Source organism: Sparus aurata, chromosome 21, assembly GCF_900880675.1.
Source record: "Sparus aurata chromosome 21, fSpaAur1.1, whole genome shotgun sequence".
NCBI classification, from domain to species: domain Eukaryota; kingdom Metazoa; phylum Chordata; class Actinopteri; order Spariformes; family Sparidae; genus Sparus; species Sparus aurata.
Genome location: NC_044207.1, coordinates 12,417,098 through 12,437,408, shown reverse-complemented (window position 1 = coordinate 12,437,408; position 20,311 = coordinate 12,417,098). Strand labels below are relative to the sequence as shown.

Below are 20,311 nucleotides of genomic sequence, written 5' to 3'. Positions count from 1 at the left end.
TCCATGATGTTTTTCCAACTTGCTCCGTTGCTCCAAGTGGTCAAATGAGCAATAAATATTCTATACATAAAGTTATACATAATATTTGTATTCAGGAATATGCACAATGGAGCACAATGTAAGCCTGAATACATTAGACAGTAAGTTTAAACACAGTTTTAATACATTACATAACACAGGAACCTCTCAAAAGACATAGTGACAACATTAGCCAAAATTTGCAGGACCAGCTGTACTTTATATCATACTCGGTGGAGAAAATTCCATTTAGGCCAATTACACAATCCAGCTGATATGCAGTCCTTGTGGGTCTCAGGCAGTGAGGCAGTTTGCTTGCTTTGACTTGTTGGTAATCCAGAGAGTTTAATGACAGCAGCACTTGGTAGCATATAAAAATGTCAACACAATGATCTGGGGAGTCTATTTGTTCCGTCCTCTAGATTTACCACAAAAAAGGAGGACATTTGATTGATCTGATTGGAAATGTTAGAAATGAGACTAAACAATGCATCAAAGTCAGACCGCGCCGAGCAGGCTCCACTAATAAAATTCAAATCAACAGATGCACCCACTGACGGGAAGTAGTGAAAATAAAATGCCTGGCTACATCGCAGATTCTCGTAAATAAGACGTTTCACAGTGACGTGACATTTCCTGTCTCGGCGCTGCTGCTTTGTGAGGCTCCATAAATGCAAGCGGTGGAGTTTTTCATTGTTATGACTTTCACGGTAGTTCTGCTTTTACTGGATGGTGCAGCGGGGGGAACGGAAATATGAGGAAAATACAGGGAGGGAAAACGTGCTGTTAAGGTCACAAGCTGGATTTCCAACCCACAGGGGCAGGTGCACGAGCGGGGTGCTCCGTCCTCTGGAAAGATGCTGCTGCCGGATTTAATCAGCACAAACAATCCACGTAAAGGTCATGTTTCCTGCCAAGAAATGACTTTTCTTCCTCCCTGACGAAGCAGCACTTTGAAAACAAGCGTGTTTTTGTCAGGGGATGCCGACAAAGCATTCCTCAGATATGGAGAAGAGACAAACGTGCCCTTGTCAGCGCTGATGGACAACAGCGTGTAGACAGTTTAAAGTGGTTAAGTGGTATGGGGCAAGGGTCTCGAGACCATAATTACTTCACTGGGCGTCACTGAGGAAGAGGACGTTACCACCAGAAGCTGAAGAAATTGCCTTTTTTCGGGGAGCAGTCTCAGAAAGTGTGGGCCTCAGCTGAAGATTGGGTGTTGTTTTGCTCTGTAGAGTTCATGAACTATTGATGGAAAACAAGCTGTTCGACTAAACACCAGGGTACACTAAACAAGCTCCAGCCACACGTGGCCACATTTATAATTCCCAGTCTAAATGCAAGCCATGCATCTACACTAACGATAACAATCCGGTATAGATGGAGATGATTATCGCTATCGTTTGACCCGTCACTCTCTCCCCTAATATGTCTTTCGTGCGATCGAAGCCTGTAGTGCTGTCTGACGCGGTGAGCCAATAATGTCTGGGAAAACAGAGCGAGTAACGGGGGCCACGCGTTGTCTGCTTCGTCAGAGACAGACAGTCAGATGAGATTACAGAGCAATTTACACAGATGGCAGATCCCATCATTTCCCTGTCTTGTTAAGTAAAGGCAGGTCTGACAGGTTGGGGGGGGTGAGTTGATTGGAACAGGTCTCATCTTGGCACAGATTGCCTATGACTAAGCACTGGGAATTAGCCAACATTTTCAGAAGGCATTTGTGCATCAAAGGATGGAGAAAATATCTGGTCAAGAGAGAAGCTGTTCAGGTGTTTGTTAGAGGAAAAAAAGAAAACCGCTGCTGTAATGTCTCTGTCACTGCCTCACAAACACAGCAGTCAAATCTGTGAGAGCATAAAGTGAGAGGAACTGGAAATGCACAAATTACAGTAGCTGAAGGCATACAGCTTCACACTGATGTACAACTCTTGGTTTCGCTCAGGGCCCTCACATCCTAATATAACAACAAACATTGTTTGCGTAACAGCGCAGATCTGGTTGCAAGCTACAACCCAGATATCTGATGTTCCCATTGCCTCTCCGTCTCTGCCCCGTAACAGATAATTAATAATTCATATACTGGAGTCCGGGGAAAACTCCACACTCTATTAGACAGAGCCGACGACAGCTATTCATAGGTTTAATGATGAGTGGGAGGGACAGGTGAACACCACAGAGAATCTGTCCCACACAGAAATGTGCTGCACAGCGAGAGCGCCGCTGAACGGAACATCTCTGCAACAAGACCAGTTCAACTTGTTATCACTTCATCTCTGCGGGTTTATCTCTGCGCCTTTCATCTCTCTGGTTCGCCGCTTCTCTTCTTTCATCTCATTATATTTAGCATCTGCGGGCCATCTATCCAGCGAGGAGGTTGTGCCGTGTTCATCATCAGAGGATCACTGTGGTACAATGAAGAGAAGATCTAAGTGATGTCCAAGAGCTTCCTGGGGGAAGTCAGTGAGGTCAATTGGCAAAAGAATTTGGGTGATACCACCAGTGCTTGGTGGAGCTAGCATAAATAAATTATCATAATCAGCGACGCACCGGCGGCACTGCCAAGGCTGCAGAATCGTTAGCTAAGTGGGCAAAGCAATAATAATAATAATGTTATTCGTATTCACTCATCAAAGTCCCCAACCTAAATCTGAATTAATGAACTATATGCCGTACTAGCCGCTCTAGCGAAGAGGATTAGCATCCTGTCACAATGTAAAAATGTCGGTTCAGGCCGCGCCTATAATTTGTGTAATACATCATGGGGGCTCGGAGTGCGGTGGACGAAGAGTTGAGTTTCCAGAAGGAGCTGCGCAAAATCTGACGCACTGCCTCGTGTGATGTCACTTAAGACAGCCTTTGCAGTCAAAGACTACAAGTTTGTAAATGACAAAAAATAATAAGGAGAAATAAGTGATCTCACCACACGTCTGAAGCCCGCTTCTCATCTCTGCTTGAGGATAGTCGCTCAAAGCTTCTTCTTTAACACACTTAGCCTGGGAACCTGACCAATCTGTCACGCTTATGTTTTATTTGCTCTGGCAGATGAGTCATGTCCGCCCTCCCGTTTACACAGATTTCCTTGAGACTTGGTTCGTGATGGGCCAATCAGAACTGTTTATTTGAAATAAGGCGGTGGGTGCATTGGTCAATCGAGTCGTGTCCGGACTGCAAGTCCGTCCAGGCACGCGAAACCTGTGACTATAATATCAACATGAATATGCATCAAGATCATGTTACTGCATCACCTTTTCTTTGTGCTGAAAATGTTTTCAGAAACAAATTGTAGTGTACTGTTGAGCTGTCATTTGAGAATGTTTGTGAGCGGTGTCCCTCAGCGCTACGTCACTTGTTTCATTGCACTGACTGGTTTGGAGGTCTGTCCAATGTCATCTAGAGCCATTTTGGCCTGTGCCGGTTGATGACATACCTTGAAAAAAGAACGCATTAACAGGGACCAAACTATACAATACACATGTTCTCCAACTGAACAGGTGGCAGGTGAGTTGCATTGCCAGTCAATTTAACATGGTTCAAATCAGCAGAAGTACTTATCCTAGGAATCAGAGCGGTGCGCCGCGCCATTAATATTAGACAGTAATAGGATAGAACAGATACAGACACTAGTCTAAAAAAAACTGTGGAATTGTGTTTGTGTTTTGTTTGTTGGGGGGGGAAAGAACATCGTAGCAAAAGAAAAAGAGATTCAGACACACAAATCTACTGATCCTCGCCCAGCAGGGGACCGTCTGAGTGTGGGAGCTGAATATTCAGCAACACCGAGGTACTTCATTAAAACACACGCACGCACACACACGTTTGCCGTGAAGTTATTTGTATTCTGTCTAATTAACTTCGAGTTGAATTTCATGCAATTTGGCGCCATTCGGCACGCTGAGGAAATGCAAAGACATGTAGGAGAGAGAACTGGGGAAAATGAGCCGAGACGAGGAGAAACAAGGCACAGAGTAGAAACTGTGCAGAAGCGCCACCTTAGCAGTTAGTCCCTAGCGACGCCTGGACTTCGACATATTGCAGGATAACAAGATAAAGGCAGCTTCAAGCCAACTCTGCCGCTAACAGGAGCAAAGTTGAACCAGGGGCTGAGGAAGAAGAAGGGCAGCGCTACTCGACCACCTTCCTTCCTCCTTTATCCCTCCGTGCTCTGATGAAATTGGTTGCAAAATTGCTGCAGGCGTCCTTGTTCCCTTTTTTTTTCCCCTCACAGGGGCTTATGATTTTCACAAGCCGGGGCTTTAAATATTTCTGTGTCGCAATGAAAATTAAATCATCTTTTTCATTTCAAGCCCCCCCCCTTCCTGGAATAGCACCTTATTTCCGAAGCCAGTGGCGGATATTCTCTTTTCAGGCGCTCATCCAATGGAGTTAGTAAAACACAAGGAGGATATGAATGTCACAAAGGAGACCCGGCACGCAAATAAACAAGTTGTTTACAACCATTGATCCAGAAGGAGCCGGATGAGAGAGCTGTCATCATTATAAGTTATAGGTTTATTAGCTGCTCCCGGTTTCTCCTGTCAGAGGAGGAGCTGAAAGGTGTCGGAGAGAAAAGGAAACCCTGCTCACTCTGCAGAGGAGAGGAGAGGAAACTGACACCTGCTGTCAAGTGTTTACAACCGCAGGCTCCATCATGTGTCAAAAACGTACAAGCTTTAACTGGGTACAGCAAGGTGTGAGCCCCAGAGAGTCTAAATTGGATCTCGCAGCTTTCATTTTCATTAAAAGGGTGAAGTGAAGAGTGGGGAAAAGAAGGAAAAGCCACATCAGGATTGATGTTCATTCTGAGTGCCTTGTGCAGGACGGTTTGCTGACCCACGACTGATTTATCACTTCAACTAGGGCCTAAAATAGCATTGCAACATTTACAGCCTATATCGTAATTCACAATATGTATCTCAATCATTTTAAAGTCTTCTTAAAAACACTGGGAATGGGCGACAAAATCAAATTTCACAATATTTTCACTAAATGAGTCGATATCAGTGTGTGACAAAATTGCGGGGATGACTCACGTTACTTAATAATCATCAATATCGTGCTTTACATTTACATTTCATCAGTATTGTGGATGCCTAATGTCTACTGGGCATCCACTTTACTAATGTCTAGTGGGTAAAGACAAGTATTACAAGTAGAACATACTATAATTCAGAAAATTACATTATTTACTGTAATGCAACCTTCAAAACCAGAAAAAGACAACACTTGTCCCATATCATGATATTGCAATATCCATAATCTAAAGCGATACATGTTATTATGCTATATATAGACCAGCTGACTCTGGGTCAGAGCTCAGTTTCTGCAATGAGACGCGTCTTTTCTCAGTTGATTTTCGCAACACAGGCTGAACATAAAACACAAAGAAAACGATGAACAATACCTTTTAAATCTTAGTAAAAGATTTTATGGTCAACAGAGACCAGGGTTGATCTGAGGCTACAGTAGAGAAACAATATTACCAGCTCCTATTTTATAATGCCCAGCCGTCTTCCGCAGCTGTGTTGAAAGTAGCAGAAAGAACTTGACTCTGCAAAGACAGTGATATTGTAAAAATATGACTGACCTGGTACTTCAGAATAATAGTAGCTAGTTACACGCAATACATTTTAGAAGTGTCTTGCCCAACACTGCTAAACTTCAACTAAATAATATCGCAACAGCCATCAGTCAGAGCTGCACTTGTCCCCACGAGTTCAGTCAATCTAATCTGGCCTGCAGTGGTTCTGTGCGATATTTGAAGCGCAGTTCTTTGAGTTGAGTGAACTGACGCCTCTGCCCAACAGTGACACAGGAAGAAATGAAGACGGAGGGGAGACGGTGGGGAGGAGAAAGTGTGTCTGTGGGAAGGGGAGGCGGGGGGGGGAATATTGGGGGTCGGCCAGCCGAGGGGAGTGATGGGTGGTACTGGAGCGGGTTGTTCCTCTAGAACGGCCTCCAATTACATCCAGGGTGTGAAACCGTCCATAACCCCCCCGATTAGCCTGTCTGTCATCCTGCTACAGCTGCAAATGCTGCGCCACTTTGCGGGGAACACATTCCCTGTCAGACAAAGTGCGCGCCAGGGGCCATAAATCCTCTGCCCTAATCAAAGCCGGCTTCTAACAATACAGCAAAAGCCCAGTATGACCATTAGCACTCTTCCTCCCCACCTCCCACGACAAATCCATCCCCGACACCTACGCCCCTCTCCGCTGTGGGCTCCTCTCCATTAGCCGCTCAAATGGCATGTTTCAGAGCAGGCAGTTCCAGGTGATAGACACTACCGGCTGCTTATGGTAGCAGATGCCAGCGTGCAGAGTGAAAGCAAATGACTCATGCACCCTTTATACCCCTCAGGGAAGCTAAATACAGAGAAGTGGGATGTCAGGGAGAGTTCAAAGGGAATGTGAGTGTCGTGTCCACAGAGAGGTTAAGGAACAACGGGAGGAAGAAGTAAACACTGATGGTTACACATTTAGGGGGTTGAGGTTCGTACCTGGAGTTGTAGAAAAGACACGAGGTTCAGTCAAGCTGAGTGCTACTGATGTGTCACCAATTAGCTTCAAACGGGAGCCACAGTTCGGTGTTGCGGCCCTTTAAGCGAGTCACAGACACACACTTGACAAATGTGTAGGAGTGCAAGGAAACTGGTAACGCTTGGATCATTAATAAAGTATGGTTTCAAACACAGCTGCGGCAGGGGGTTTCATGGGTGACAGGGTGAGTGATGTACAGCGGGGGGTCCGAGCCGCAGCGCTGCTCCAAGGTATGAAGTCGTCCAATCAAACTTCAAGCGGTGTGCGCATGAGGATGAACTAGCGATGGCCGACCAAAGTCCTTTCAAGAGCAAATTCCTGATCGGATCCGCCGGTCCCCTGACAGTAATAGGCGTGAGGGCCTGGCATGACAATCAAAAAGAAATTCAAGCCCGAGACTGGGAGCAATGGGCTGCGGTGACAAATGAATGTCTAAAAGTCTTGCGTCAGGCTCTGCAAACACGTTAACAATGAGCGCATGCATCCCTTTCCTTCTTCTGCATTCAACAGCATCCCTCTATCTCTCAGAGCTCAACACAGAGCCGCTTGTGTCTGAAACCAAATATCGCCACGCAACAGATGGAAATTGAATTCCTTTAATCAGCCTGAATAACAGCCAGCAGATAAAGGCAGCAATGCTGTTGGGGGAAATAGGCCTCCGACTATCTGTTGAGTTAGGTGACACACAGCCTTCGCATGGCCTGTGGGGCAGAGGTGAAGAGGTTGTGCGCTCCAGTTACGAGGGCCATGAGGTGACAGTTTTATTAGCAACGTTTCTATTTACTCGGCGCTCAATAGACCACAGATGCCCTCTCGAATTAACCTTTTTTGTACGGCTACAAGTTCTGTTCCAGACTGACTGGTCAGCATTAAAAAAAGCTCGGAAAGGCTGCTGAAAAGCCGAGATTCCTGAAATGAAAACAAGGTTGTCTTCGTGTTCATGAATAGTCTCCCTGAGGAAATAACTTCAGCGTGGCTAAAATCTATAACAGCAGTTACCAAGGAAAACTATTTCACAAGTAATGATGCACTCAACTGTGTAATAAACATGCTTTCAGCAAGCAAGAGACAGGAATCATTCAAAAAAACCAAACGCATGGAACCTTTAATGAAAGTAACTGGCAGTGGTATTCTTTTCATAAAAAATATTTCCCACAATGCACCACACTGGTGTTCCATACTATCGTCTTTACTGTGCTTATTCTGATGGGACATGCTAAAGCCTCGAGCTCGTCTTCATCATGATCGTCAGCTTTGTACTTAAAAACAATCAGCGCCAAATTAATTTGCACAGAAAGTTATCAAATTTGAAGATGTTCACATTATTCCACCCCTGAAGATATTCATCTGCTTGACGAGTAGAAATGATCCAACCCGAGACTTTTGCTTTGAAATGAGAATTCTTTTCAGTGGTATTCAAGAGCCATACAATCCTTCTGGTTATGGCCTTTTAGGTGTCGTTTTAAAAAGTACAGGCTTGGGGATAGTCATCTGTTCTCCGCTTTTAACAAACTGATCACATTTTCTGGATGGGTTATCTAACCACAATTAAATCAAACTCAGACATTCATCTGCTGTCTGACGTCAATGAAACATTACACAGGAATGTCAGTCTCAGACTTGTATATGCAGTAGCATTAAATCCTTCAAGGTGAGCCGATCTGAAATTGCCTGAACTGAGAGGGCGTTAATGGCAACCCTGACAGGGAAAGTGGCCTTGAATCCCCGTTTTGTGGCTCTTTATTAAAGACACTCCATTTCCATTCTTCCATCCATCCATCCATCCCCGCACAGTCGGCCTGCGTTACTGTTGACCCAGCCGGCAGCAGTGCCGGCGAGCAGGCAGAGAGAAATACTGTCAGAATAATGGATTAGGCCCACAGCAGGACACACAGCTGCATCGCGGCATGATTGTAATGCAGGAGGCTTCTCTGTGAAACCTTGGGACGACGATTAGCTTGGAAGCAAATCACAGCTTGTCTGCCCTGCGGGAGGTGTCTAATGGGGGAAATGATTCAAAATGCGTGTCAGACGGTAGGATCCCACGCTGCGAGGAAGAGGGCGCCGGTCATTCCATCCCGCATCAAGCTAATTGTGAACATGTGAAAACATGATACAGGAAGACGACATATTGAGCCTCTTCTTTTCCCCTCCTGAATTAGTCACGCAGGAGTCGTTCATGGAGACCTAATGTGGGTTTGGACACCACCTGTCCTTGTTGTGGATTTTATTGTTGCACAGATGGACCTGCAGCAGGCGTACCTGGTAATGTGACCGGCCCCCTGGCTGTCTGTCAGCATCGTGCCTGTGAAAGTCTCAGTCACAACTATTTGGCTATGCAGCACATAATTCAGAGCTCCAGTATACAGACGTCTGCTCAGCCCAGTCATCCATCACTGCGCTTTTTGCCAAGTCAACAGATTCTCGTGGTGGTGGGCAGTCAGGGGAAAGGCCTCTCAGGTTCTGTTTCAGCATCCGGAGAGAGTGTGTGTGTGTGTGTGTGTGTTTGTGTGTAGCCCAGAAGAGTTTGGCTTCACACTGGGTGTGAAGTATAGCCCTTTATGGCAGCAGTAAACCATGTCACAGACCAATATAGCCATCTATACTCCCAGGACTCATGATTGTTCCAACATGTGAAAACACATTGGGGATGTTTAATTCAATTAAGACGACCGTTAACCGTTACATTCACGATCTCGTCAAAGACAACCAAATCCTTCTATCACATGCTTACTGGTAGGCTTCAAGATTGGAGGTTTTCAGCAATTACTTTCATAGCTGCTTCATTTGCCATCGGTCAACACAAAATACCGATTTCTAAAGAATTTCCCAAATAAAAGCTGACAGGCTCAGATTCTTCTCGGTCAGACTGACATCCAAAACCCAAAGATATCCAGTATACTAACATGAAAACAAAGAAAAGAGCAAATATTCACATCTAAGTAGCATCAACCAGTGAATTGTTGTAATTTTGGCTTTTTTGGAGTTCGTAAAAATATCTTATATTTTATCAGAATTGTTGTCAACTAATCATTTATTATTTGGTATCACATCAACAATCTATGGCCCTCACTTGTGCTGAAACATTGTTAGTTGATGAAACTTTACTCATCTGAAAGGCTAACTCAACCACTATTACACATGTTGTATAAAGCCTTTTTTGGCTCCAGAACAAGCTGCACATTGCCCCTAGTGATGTCACTCAGTGGCAAGTTGCTTTATGGGTAATGTAGGAACCCAAATTTGAAAAACAGTCCACTGGTCTTACTATTGTACTCCGGTAACACTGTTGGATACTTTATGGACGGTTTGATCTCAAATAATCAAAATCGATCAGAGCAGAACCAGAGATATCTCCGATGCCTATTTATTCTGCATATTCTTCTTTCTTTTCAAACCTGGCATCTACCCACAATGCAATTAAGCTACTGAGTGACATCTCTGGAGGCAGTTTATCAGATTACAAGCAGCTTCCTCTGGAGCCTTTTTTCTACTTTTTTTCACATAAGCATAGTACTCCTTAGGACCTGTAAACATACTATAATGTGTATAATAAACATAATATAATAATTTATCAGGCTCGCCTTTCTAATGCTGAATGGATAAATCGATTTATAAGTCACAATCACTAATTTGGCATTTATCCATTTTAAATCACTTTTAATTTAATTAATGCAGTAACTAATGGTTATTTTCATTATAGATTATTCTGCTGACTATTTTCTCTATTAATCATTTGGTCCACAATGGCATCAAAGAGTAATGGATGATGGCATCACAATTTCCCAGAAACCAAGGTGATGTCATCAGTTGTTGTACTTTCTTTGATCTGGAGCCTAAGATTTTAAATTCTGCAATTTTACTAAAGACAAGACAGCCAATCCTCACACAGGTGTTCTCACTGATTTGGGCCAATTAGACCTCAGGCTGACTTCACACTGTGTCTGACAGCTCCTCGTCTCTCATCTTAGGTTTGCAGCTCCTCTCCGAGTTTGGTGATCTCATATTTCCCAGCATAGATGCGCCGTACTTCTCCCTGAGCAGGGGTCTAATCATCCAAAATGACACAAGTGTGGGTGAGCAGGGCCTCTCAAACATGCAGTAGTTAATATGTAACAGACCTTTTTTCACAGCTAGAGATATTTTCAGACAGATATTTTGTCTCCTCGTAGCAGGAAAAGCACAGGTGTTACTGATAACAACACGCCCCTGGAATTTGCCTAAATTCACTGTAGCAACATTGTTAATGGTGTTAATCACACCTGTGCTTTTTCTGCAAGAAAATGTCAAGATGTCTGCCGAGAAAACAGCTCTCTTGGCCGCCTGTCTTCAGCTCCAGGCTCCTACTCTCATCAAATGATACAAAGGGTGGTGTGTGGACCCCTGAGGTACGCCGGCTGCATCCTCGGGTCGTCTGCACCGCTCTGCTCTACTGTTCCCTAAAAAAAAAGTCCCAATGGCTGAGGCACCGGAGAGATAATCCTGCAATGTCCCAGATCTTTATTGGGACGGAGCCCCTGATGGGAGCAAGCAATGAGATTTGAACGCAGCGTCGGCCGCGTTTCAATCAGAGGAAAGAGTTTGGTGAAAAGGGTGGGAGGGGATTTGCGGCAGGGGGGTGCTCCCATGCACGTGGGATGTTACTAAAAAACTTACTCTGAGCAAAAAGATGTTTTCTGTTTCCATCACTGACCATTCCACTTTTAGTCTGACTACCGAACCACACGTCTGCAGCTTTAGTATTGCAATTATAAATTATATATAGGTTTCTAATCTAAAATACAAGTGAGTGTGGAAGAGCAGGAAATGTGTCTTTGATCAGTTAATCTAATCTGATCTGCAACTGTTCTGAAATCAGCTAATTGATATGGCCTGACATTCTCCAGGGTCCAGCTTCTCAAACATGAGGATTTCCTACTTGTCTCTGCTTTTTTTTTTTTCCCCTTTTAAAAAAAAAAAAAAAAAAAATCATTGTTAAACTGAATATTTCTTGGTGTTAAAGAAGTGGTTGCACGGGGAAAAAAGCCATACACGTCATTGTGGGATTCAGGGAACTGTGATGGGCAATTTCCAAATCTCTCTGACCTGCATAGAGCTAGAGATGAATCACTTAATCCAGATCTAATCGTCAGATCAATCAATAATGAAGCATCTGAAGTATACAGACACACATACACACACACACACACACTGTCACAGGGTCACAGGCTGAGGGCAGCAACCCCTCCTCAATCTCACACTGCACTGCACAGATTTAAATAACATGCTGACTGTCATTTTCAAAATGTTGATCTCACAGTCATGCAAAGTTCAGTAGGACAGCTCCCACATCCACTGTCTGAGCCATATGCTGAAGCATGTGTAGTGCTGCTTTTACTGACCCAAATGCACAACAAAAGGTGATGCACTGATCTGCCTCTGATTTCGCACTCAGCCCCGGATTGTTATGACGGGGTTTGGATCGGGCTGCAGCCCCTTCAACTTACCGAGCTTTCCCCGGGACTCCTCCAGCTTCTGGATCTGGTTCTCCAGGAAGAACATGGCCACTGCGAATGCCAGCAGCGCCAGAAGCTGCAACTTGGGCGGCATCATGACTCTGAGCAGCCCCATCAAATCATCCAGAGAGGGATTTGGTCAGTCCATGCTCAGAGGAGACACTGAAAACACACACACACACGCACGCACACACACACACACACACACACACACACACACACACAGCGACGACGGTGATTACAAAGCGGCTGAGTGTCTGTGCATGGCCCTCTCCCCCTCTCGGTGTGTGTGTGTGTGTGGATATCTCCCACTGTTCGAATCCTCCGATTACCTTAAACGCGATGTGTTCATGCTCAGCTTGGTTATTTCATCAAGTCAATTCCCGACAGCGGAGCGTCGTGAAGCCGCAGAGATTTCTCCAGAGTGCGGATTTGTCGCTCCTGGATGTGGGAGCCGTGGTACCAGCTACTGTCGCCTGTGTCCCCCATGTAGCGGTGTCCTGTCCCAACCAGTGTGTTCACCACCGCACCACCACAGACGGACTATTAGCTACTACCACCCCGGTCATTGGATGTATCAACAGTCCACCATTCAGCTGAGCTTTTCTATTCGTCGACTATCGCTGTCTGTTCAATGCGGATTGGACAGCTTTCATAAACGGACCTGAACTTGGACAGCAGGTGTCGCTGTTCTTTAAAACCATGACAACGGTCGAGACGAGGAAGAAAGTATGAGTCGACCCTTGAATATGCCAAAACTCAAGAAACATGGAATCCTATAAATAATCGAATTCAATTATTCTTAATACCTTACATATTCATTCAATTATTAACACGGCTAATATGAATGACGTTGTGTCAGCAAGCGTCGAATTAATTTGAAAATATATATAATCAGTTATGATCAGGCGCGACGGGCTGCCCTTAAGTAAGTACTCGGGTCCTCGGAGTAGTTGTCGCTAACAAAGCAAGCTCCAAAATGTCGGGAGAGGTGTATCTCCTCTGGCTTCTCTCGCTTTTGCAAACGGTGAGTTTATTAAGACTGAAAGTTAGCAATTGTCGCCGTTTTCAGAAGTGCTCGATAGCTAGCATAAGCAGTTGGCGTAGCTGTCAGCTGTCCAACGTTATGTTCAGTTTTGTGAGACGCATCCTGCTTTGCCCGGAGCCTCAAAATGACGTGGCTCATCCACAAACCCTGTGAGCCCCGATGGGAAAGTGGAGCCCATTCAATGTTTATTTCTTAATTAAGTGATTTTTAGCGTGTTTAAACCGATTTGTATGTCGAACCGTGGGTTTTCAAAGAGGAAAACAACGACAGACCAAGACTTCCGGTATTCTAAATGTACTTACTCCCATCTAAAACCTCCCCCCTGGTCTGTAAAATGAGTCATACACGCTAGTCAAAGATATTACTTTCATCTTTGCAGCTGAAGTTAAAGTTTGGATAACTGTATGGAGAGAGTTAGACGGTACAAGGCACCAAAAGTCATTCCGAATAAGGATTACTTTTGTAGGCTAACTTAATCACTGACTTCCTGAATCCTGAGAGCGACACAGGTCTGGTTCTATCTGATAAATCTCACTAGTCTGCCTATCAAGATCAGCGTTTTAGTCCATCTTTATTCACTATAACACTACGGCTTTATACAAGAATTCTGCGATTTTTCTCAAGCAGAAAAGAATTTGAATCTCAGGCTGAAATATCCTGTTAAGTGGCCCACCCGTACACCCACTTGCCCACTTGACAATAATATGTCTGTAACACAACACTTGTGCTTAGATGATTAATCATCAGGGCAATCAGTCAAAGGTAATTGAGTAATTACAGCAGTTGTTACAGCCGTACTGTCCTATAGGTGGATAATTGATATGTCGGTTCCACAGTGGTCTAAACTTTTATTAGATAGTTCAGAGTGCTTCTTTCAATCAAATGTTTGTTATAAATGTTCATTTCAAGACTTTATTGCGCAATCTATTTTTCTAATTCGGTAATGATGCTTTTTTTATGCACACACTTCTGTATATGAATTGAAAGCACTTCATAAAAACTCTGCCTTTTATTTGTTCCTCTCTGGATCTATCTTATCCGCTTCTTCCTCTCTACAGCTGTCGGCGTACGGCGCCGAGCTGTCGTCTGAGGCGTGCAGGGAGCTGGGCTTCTCCAGCAACCTGCTGTGCAGCTCCTGTGACCTGCTCGGGGAGTTCAGCCTCACCAAGCTCCAGCCCGAGTGCCGGCACTGCTGCCAGCAGGAGGCCCAGATGGAAGCGCGAAAGGTAAAAAGGAACAGCAGAGCTTATGGAACTGGCAAACAGGAAGTAATTTCCTGTCTAGCTTCAGTCACAGTGAGAGGCTTGTTATAAAGTCTTTATCAAAGGAGACTCGGGAACTGTAACCAGAGATATAGCGAACAAAAAGTGAATACAGTAAAGTGATAAAATTAACTTACTTAAGATTTGTGACTGAGACTTTACGCATGATATGATGATGCATAACAGAAGGATTAGTATTTGTTGGGTTGTGAGCTGATCTTTACTGCCTCTCGTCATTTAGTAAGCTTCAGTGACGACAGGCCCTCTCAGTGGATAGCAGTAGCCCTCGGAGGACCTCCTTGTCAACATGTGTCACATTTATTGACAGGATCACAACTCCCAGCATTTGAACTGCTACTACAAACAACCCAGTTTTAACCCCCCTGTCACTGGGTCTGTTGGCAGCTGTGCATCAGATCTATGCAGCCACACACAAATTCTGTCACTAGCTGTCTGTCTCAGTCTTTCTGATGTTCAGAGACAAGGCTCCTTAACCTCAGCTTGACACTCCTCATGGGGTCAAAGTGTCAAGTTTTGTGGGAACATCTCTCTGTAACCAGATGAGGTGTTACTGTGCACTCATTGCTCCGGTGATTACAGAAAACTCAAAAGGAGTCCCTGCTGAGCTGTGACGGATAAACACTGAGTCAAATGATGGTGGAAAAACAAGGTAATTTTTCTCTGATTAAGCAAAGCCCCCAGAGCGTGTGTGGTATCCTAGCAACAGCACCTTGGAAAAGAGTAGTGCACACCTCATTACACCTCTTGATGATAACTCTGTTTCAGACAGACACTTGGAGAAAAGATTACTCCTCTACCTCCTCACGATTTGAGTGAAAATGTCACTTAGAAGAGCAATCGGCTGTCTCCAGCTGCACTCAGAGGGTACCAGCAGAAACGACAGTGTCACCAAGCACATTTTCTCCACGGACGGCAACAATTATCTGCCTTAAGAATTCTTTCAGTCTTGCAATAGACATCAGTGCCATGCCATTACACCCTCTGAGAAATGGCTTATTGCGCAGCCTAGTCGATTAGCGAGATACACTGAGCGCGGAGGGCATTTCGGTTACTCATTTTCAAATGTGGGCTTCGCCATGCATATCAGCACCTCAGCTCCCCTGGGTGCCACCTTGCAGTTTGTCTCTGTAGAGCAGAAAGATGATTCGGAGAGTCGCTCAGGCCTCAACAGTAACGGCTAAAGACAAAAACAGGAGAAGCCTTTCAGGACTTTTAAGCCTTAGAGAATGTGTATGACAATATTCTGTTTTTCTCTCACTGTTGACAAATCTCTCAAAAACCAACAATGAACTATTTATAAGAACTTGCCTGTGTGTTATTAAACCCATTGATGAGCCACAATGTTGCACTGGGAGACTTCGTTTTGATAAGTAAAGGAGCTGTGGCTGAAAACAGTCCCATACAAATACACTATTTCCTCCTGTCTGAGCAATGTTACTGTAGCTAAAGGCTGGAGTGGCCTACTAGAAAAATATTCAGCCTTGTTTAAAAAACTATATCTGTTGCCTGTTTTCTACAGATTAATTCTTCAGGAACCAGCAGGCTTTTTTCTGAGGGCCACACACAGGCAGGGGTAGTCAAACGGTATACACAGAGTGACACATCTTTAGTTTAGGTGTTTTCATTGTGACAATAAGATATTATATATTATCACCAGCCCTATCCTTTATCCTTAACCCAACCCCAAATATGTTTTTTTATGAGTTTGGAGGCTTGCGGAATAAATATGTGGACTGGTACTAGTGATCCAGAATAAACCCAGTTTCAGAGAATGAATATCCCTTAAATTAATGTCTTAAGACATTGAAGTCTTAATTGTGGTCTAAATATCACACAGTGAAAGAAAGCAATAAAACCCTGTTACTCATATTTCTTTGGGAAATGTTTTCCTTATTAACCTTTAGTTTTATGCATATGGCTGCTTCTTTTATTGCCAGCTCCAGATAATTTATTCATATCACCATTTTTGTTTGAATGTATTAGGCATTTAACATAGTCAAGCTCTGCATCTTCCTGCCGGGCATGTTTAAGTACCTAAAAGTAAGACAAAGGCAGGCTTTTATGGATTTGAAACTCCTGATAGACAGGTGTATTGGCTAATTAGCAGCATTTTGATGCGTCAAAATGCCCTGATCCAGTTAGAGCGTCCGTGAGTTGTTTCCTAGTTTCCTGTTCTCAGCAGAGTCGTGACTTTTCTTAGATCTGTGTTGTAAAATGAATAGCACGGAAATTAAATTTCAGCCGTGCTGGATTGTTTACAGAAAGACAGGCGAAGAGAGGAAGAAGATCGGATCTTAGCTCTGCATGCATAATTTAATTTGCTGTGTGAACCAGCCAACCAGGCCATTTACCACTCTCCCCTCCTGAAAAGGCAAGCAGAGCGTGGTCTTGAAATACTGCTGTGACACTCCAATTTCCTCTAACTTATTGTATATTGGCGCTGGAGGTTTGATTACAAGTGAGCCCTGCATAAACCACCATCCATCAGCCCTGCTCCATATGCACAGGCTCACAGTTTAATGACCCCCAAGGAGTTGCCTGGACACGTTTATGAATCAGTCTGCCTGAATCAAATTACCACCAGCAGGGACACTGCCCATTCTTTGTGTCTGTGTGCGGTCATTGATGGGTGTGTGTTTCTCTGCACACAGCTCTATGCTGGGGCCATCCTCGAGGTGTGTGGATGAAAACTGGGGAGGTTCCCTCAAGTCCAAGGTGAGTTCTCTATTGTGATTATCCTCTGATATTTATTATCTTCATCGATAGACTGATATATTGTTTTTCAGATACTGATTATTAGTAGTCAAGGAGATGGGTAACTGGTATTCCGAACTAGGCCATTTCTATACTCATTACTACACTAAATGCTGTATTTGGTCATTTAAGTTACTAGTTACTTACGTGATGTGTAACCAATCAGAAATCAGTGTTGAATCAGAACCAAAGGAGCACATTATTAAATTAATATATTTTATCACCGGTCAGCCAAAGGGGAAAAAAAAACAAAAAAAAACAATTCCGTTAATCAGAAAAATGCTGAATATGGGCCAATAATTGATCAATGCCTGCTTATCTTGTTTTTTAAATACAGTAACAGCTGTTGCCTGACATTGAGCTTATGCTTTGTGCTGCTCTGTGTGTTAATCAATGGGGGTGTGTGTGACATATATCCTTTTGAAATCACTTTTTTGCAGTAGGTGGCCTAAAACGCCTGAGAGACAGCTGGGTTTTTTTTGTTTGTTTTTTTCAAACAAGCTTTTAAAGTTGTTTTTACCCTGTGTGTCTTGGGAGTCGACCGCCCCTATCTTCTCAGTGTAACATTTGGTTAATGCGGTGTCAAGTTACATTGATGGAGATGCTGCAGCTCGCCTCAGTGCGGAGGCAGACGTCTGGAGCCCCTAGTGTGCCATATGGCTGTCGTTTGTTTACTTCAGCTATAGCCACCCCGTCTTCTCAACTGTCTCCGCCGTCGTTAACGCTGCATTCTCAGGAGGTTTTGCAGTTGTCACTAATTACAGACCTCAGTGCTAGAAGGACTAATTGGCTGACTCGTGGCCCGACATTTGTCTCACCAATGTTTTTATCTCCTCAGCTTTTGTCAGGAGTGAGAAGCCAAAGATGTTCAAGGGTCTTCAGATCAAGGTAGGAGTGATGAATTGTGTTGATGTAGCAGCATGATGACTGCTTTAATTTCATAATTGGATGCATTGAGCTGTGTCTTGTAAAAACACTTTAAAAAAATCAAAAGATAAACCGGATGATGTCGATCGGATGACTCACAAACGTTTCTCTGAATGTTTTTCATTTGTGTTGAGGGCAAACCTGCCTTCCTAACGCCCCCTCCTCTTTCTCTCTCTCTTTCCCACTCACCCCCTCCCACACTGCAGTACGTTAGAGGCTCAGATCCTGTACTAAAGCTTTTGGACGATAACGGGAACATCGCTGAAGAGCTCAGCATCCTCAAGTGGAACACAGACAGCGTGGAGGAGTTCCTGAGTGAGAAATTAGACCGGATATAGATGCAAGAATCCCAAGTTTTTTTGTTTGTTTGTTTTTAGTCTTTAGTTGAAAGGTCTGTTCACCCAAATTACAATCCCTCCAGTCGTATCTAGCTATGCAGATATTTGTCTTTTGTGCCAAGGTTGAGATGTCTTACTCTAACATTTCTGTGTCCATCACTTCGATGCAGTTCTGTTTGTGGTCCTTGCAGGGTTGAAGAATTAGGTTTGAATTATTTAACAGCAACTTTTCTTTCTAGGAACTGTGTCCAGGTTCATGTAGATCAGTCACCAAACACACAGGCACTATCTCTGGAAAGATTTGTAGCTGTAAATCTGATTTTCCAATATTTTGGGCACCACAAACAAACAAAAATACATTCACCTTCATGCCGCAGTAAGCAGAGGAGAAACATCTTCTGAAATATCAGCACATTAAACTGAAACTATCTGCTTGGTAGAGCCTACTAGGGGAAGTGAGAAAATGTTTTTGTTCTATAGTTTGGGTGAACTGACTCTTTAGTAGTTTACCGATTTGACCACACCTCGGCCTTGATGGATGTTAAATCACTGCTCTTTATGACTGTTTTTGTATCTGAAAATCATCAATTTCTTGTCGGGATTTTACCAAATGACTTATGTGAGAGTGTAAAAAGACATAATCACAGAGCCCAGACAGGCAGCACATCCGAAATACTGACCAACAGATCAATCATGGCTCAAAGTGGGTCCATTAGGTTTGAAAACGATGCACATCATGTTGTTGTATACCTGTGGGAGTTTCTGTTCCCCTGTCTGATAATCTTGTATAACTTCTTTTTTTTTATAACGCTCAACATTGTGACTGATGAGAATGTATCCTAGTTGCTCTTCAAATGCAGATGTCTTTGTTGAAGCACATATTAGTGAAGACCTCACAGTAAACCAGTATTGGGATGTGAGGTCTGATGTAACTCTGTGTTTTTCTGCATCTTCTGCTTGGAAGAGGAACTGGATTTATTTTGGATGATTGTTTTTGAGCGAGTGAGGTGACTGTTTAAATATGCAACAATAAACAAAGTCTCTGATGGTTTTTCTGTCCATAGCTCACTTTTTTTTTTTTTTTTTAATCCTAATGAAGTGTGTGATAACACAGTCATCGCTGTATTCTAGTAGCGATGACTGCTTTGGTCTGCGGACTGATTTAAAATGAAAGAATTTGCTTACATCTAGTGGTGTGAAACAACATTGCAGCTCAGTGCTGTAACGGCACAGAGGAGTTCATTTTCTATATTTGTAAGGAAAAGGCTTTTTATGACCCTGTGTTCTTTGTGTTGCCCTTTAAAATGGAAAAAAATACTGTCTTGCCCCATAAGGTTCAAGATTTCCTTCCTGTATTTAAAGGCTGAACTAGAATTGCACTCAGTAGAACCTCCACCAAGGGCCAACAGTCCCCTTTAATTCAGTCAAGCCTAATCCAATAACAAATAAAACATTTAAATCTGCTAGAACTGAATCTTTATTTGGAAGTGCATGTGACAAATGTATATATACCAGCCACCTAAAAACAGCTAAAAAAATGTCATCAACATCCATGCATTAATCCCTGGGAAATTAACAATATAGGAAAACAGCAATGTTTAAGATAAAAACCTGTAGTTTGTAGGTTTTTCTGCGTAATCCTGCTGACAAAGTAACCAACCAACAATCGGACAGGGGTGAAAAAACCTAACCTCCTTGGTGAGGTTATAATTACACATCTCTCTGGACAGTACGTTTGGCCCCGTCTTTCCTTGTAAGGTATTCTTCGAACCGGAATGGCTACCAAAAATTTGATTTGATTGACTCTTTTGCAGCATGAAAGTGCGGGATAGGTCAATACTCCATCTATTGTATCACCTTGAGAGACAAACTGACCTAGATTTAACAACCCTAGCTTCTTTTACATTTC

At 43.5% G+C, this 20,311-nt stretch overlaps 2 protein-coding genes across 2 annotated transcripts in view; one reads left to right on the top strand and one right to left on the bottom strand.

Annotated features, from left to right (window-relative positions):
- The window catches only part of hs2st1a (heparan sulfate 2-O-sulfotransferase 1a), a 28,368-nt gene extending 15,623 nt beyond the window's left edge, over positions 1–12,745 (bottom strand). Inside the window, exons 1-2 of the mRNA XM_030403803.1 lie at positions 12,385–12,745; positions 12,044–12,214 (exon numbers count right to left, since the gene is read on the bottom strand). Coding sequence (XP_030259663.1) covers positions 12,044–12,167 — 124 coding nt within the window. The 5' untranslated portion in view covers positions 12,168–12,214; positions 12,385–12,745. The remainder of the gene's footprint in view (positions 1–12,043; positions 12,215–12,384) is intronic.
- Positions 12,746–12,950: 205 nt separating this feature from the next.
- selenof (selenoprotein F) lies at positions 12,951–19,453 on the top strand. Its single transcript, XM_030403816.1, has 5 exons — positions 12,951–13,079; positions 14,159–14,326; positions 17,035–17,098; positions 17,976–18,025; positions 18,271–19,453. Exons 1-5 carry the CDS (start codon positions 13,032–13,034, stop codon positions 18,400–18,402), a joined length of 462 nt encoding a protein of 153 aa, XP_030259676.1. The 5' UTR covers positions 12,951–13,031; the 3' UTR covers positions 18,403–19,453.
- The last annotated feature ends 858 nt before the right edge of the window (positions 19,454–20,311 follow it).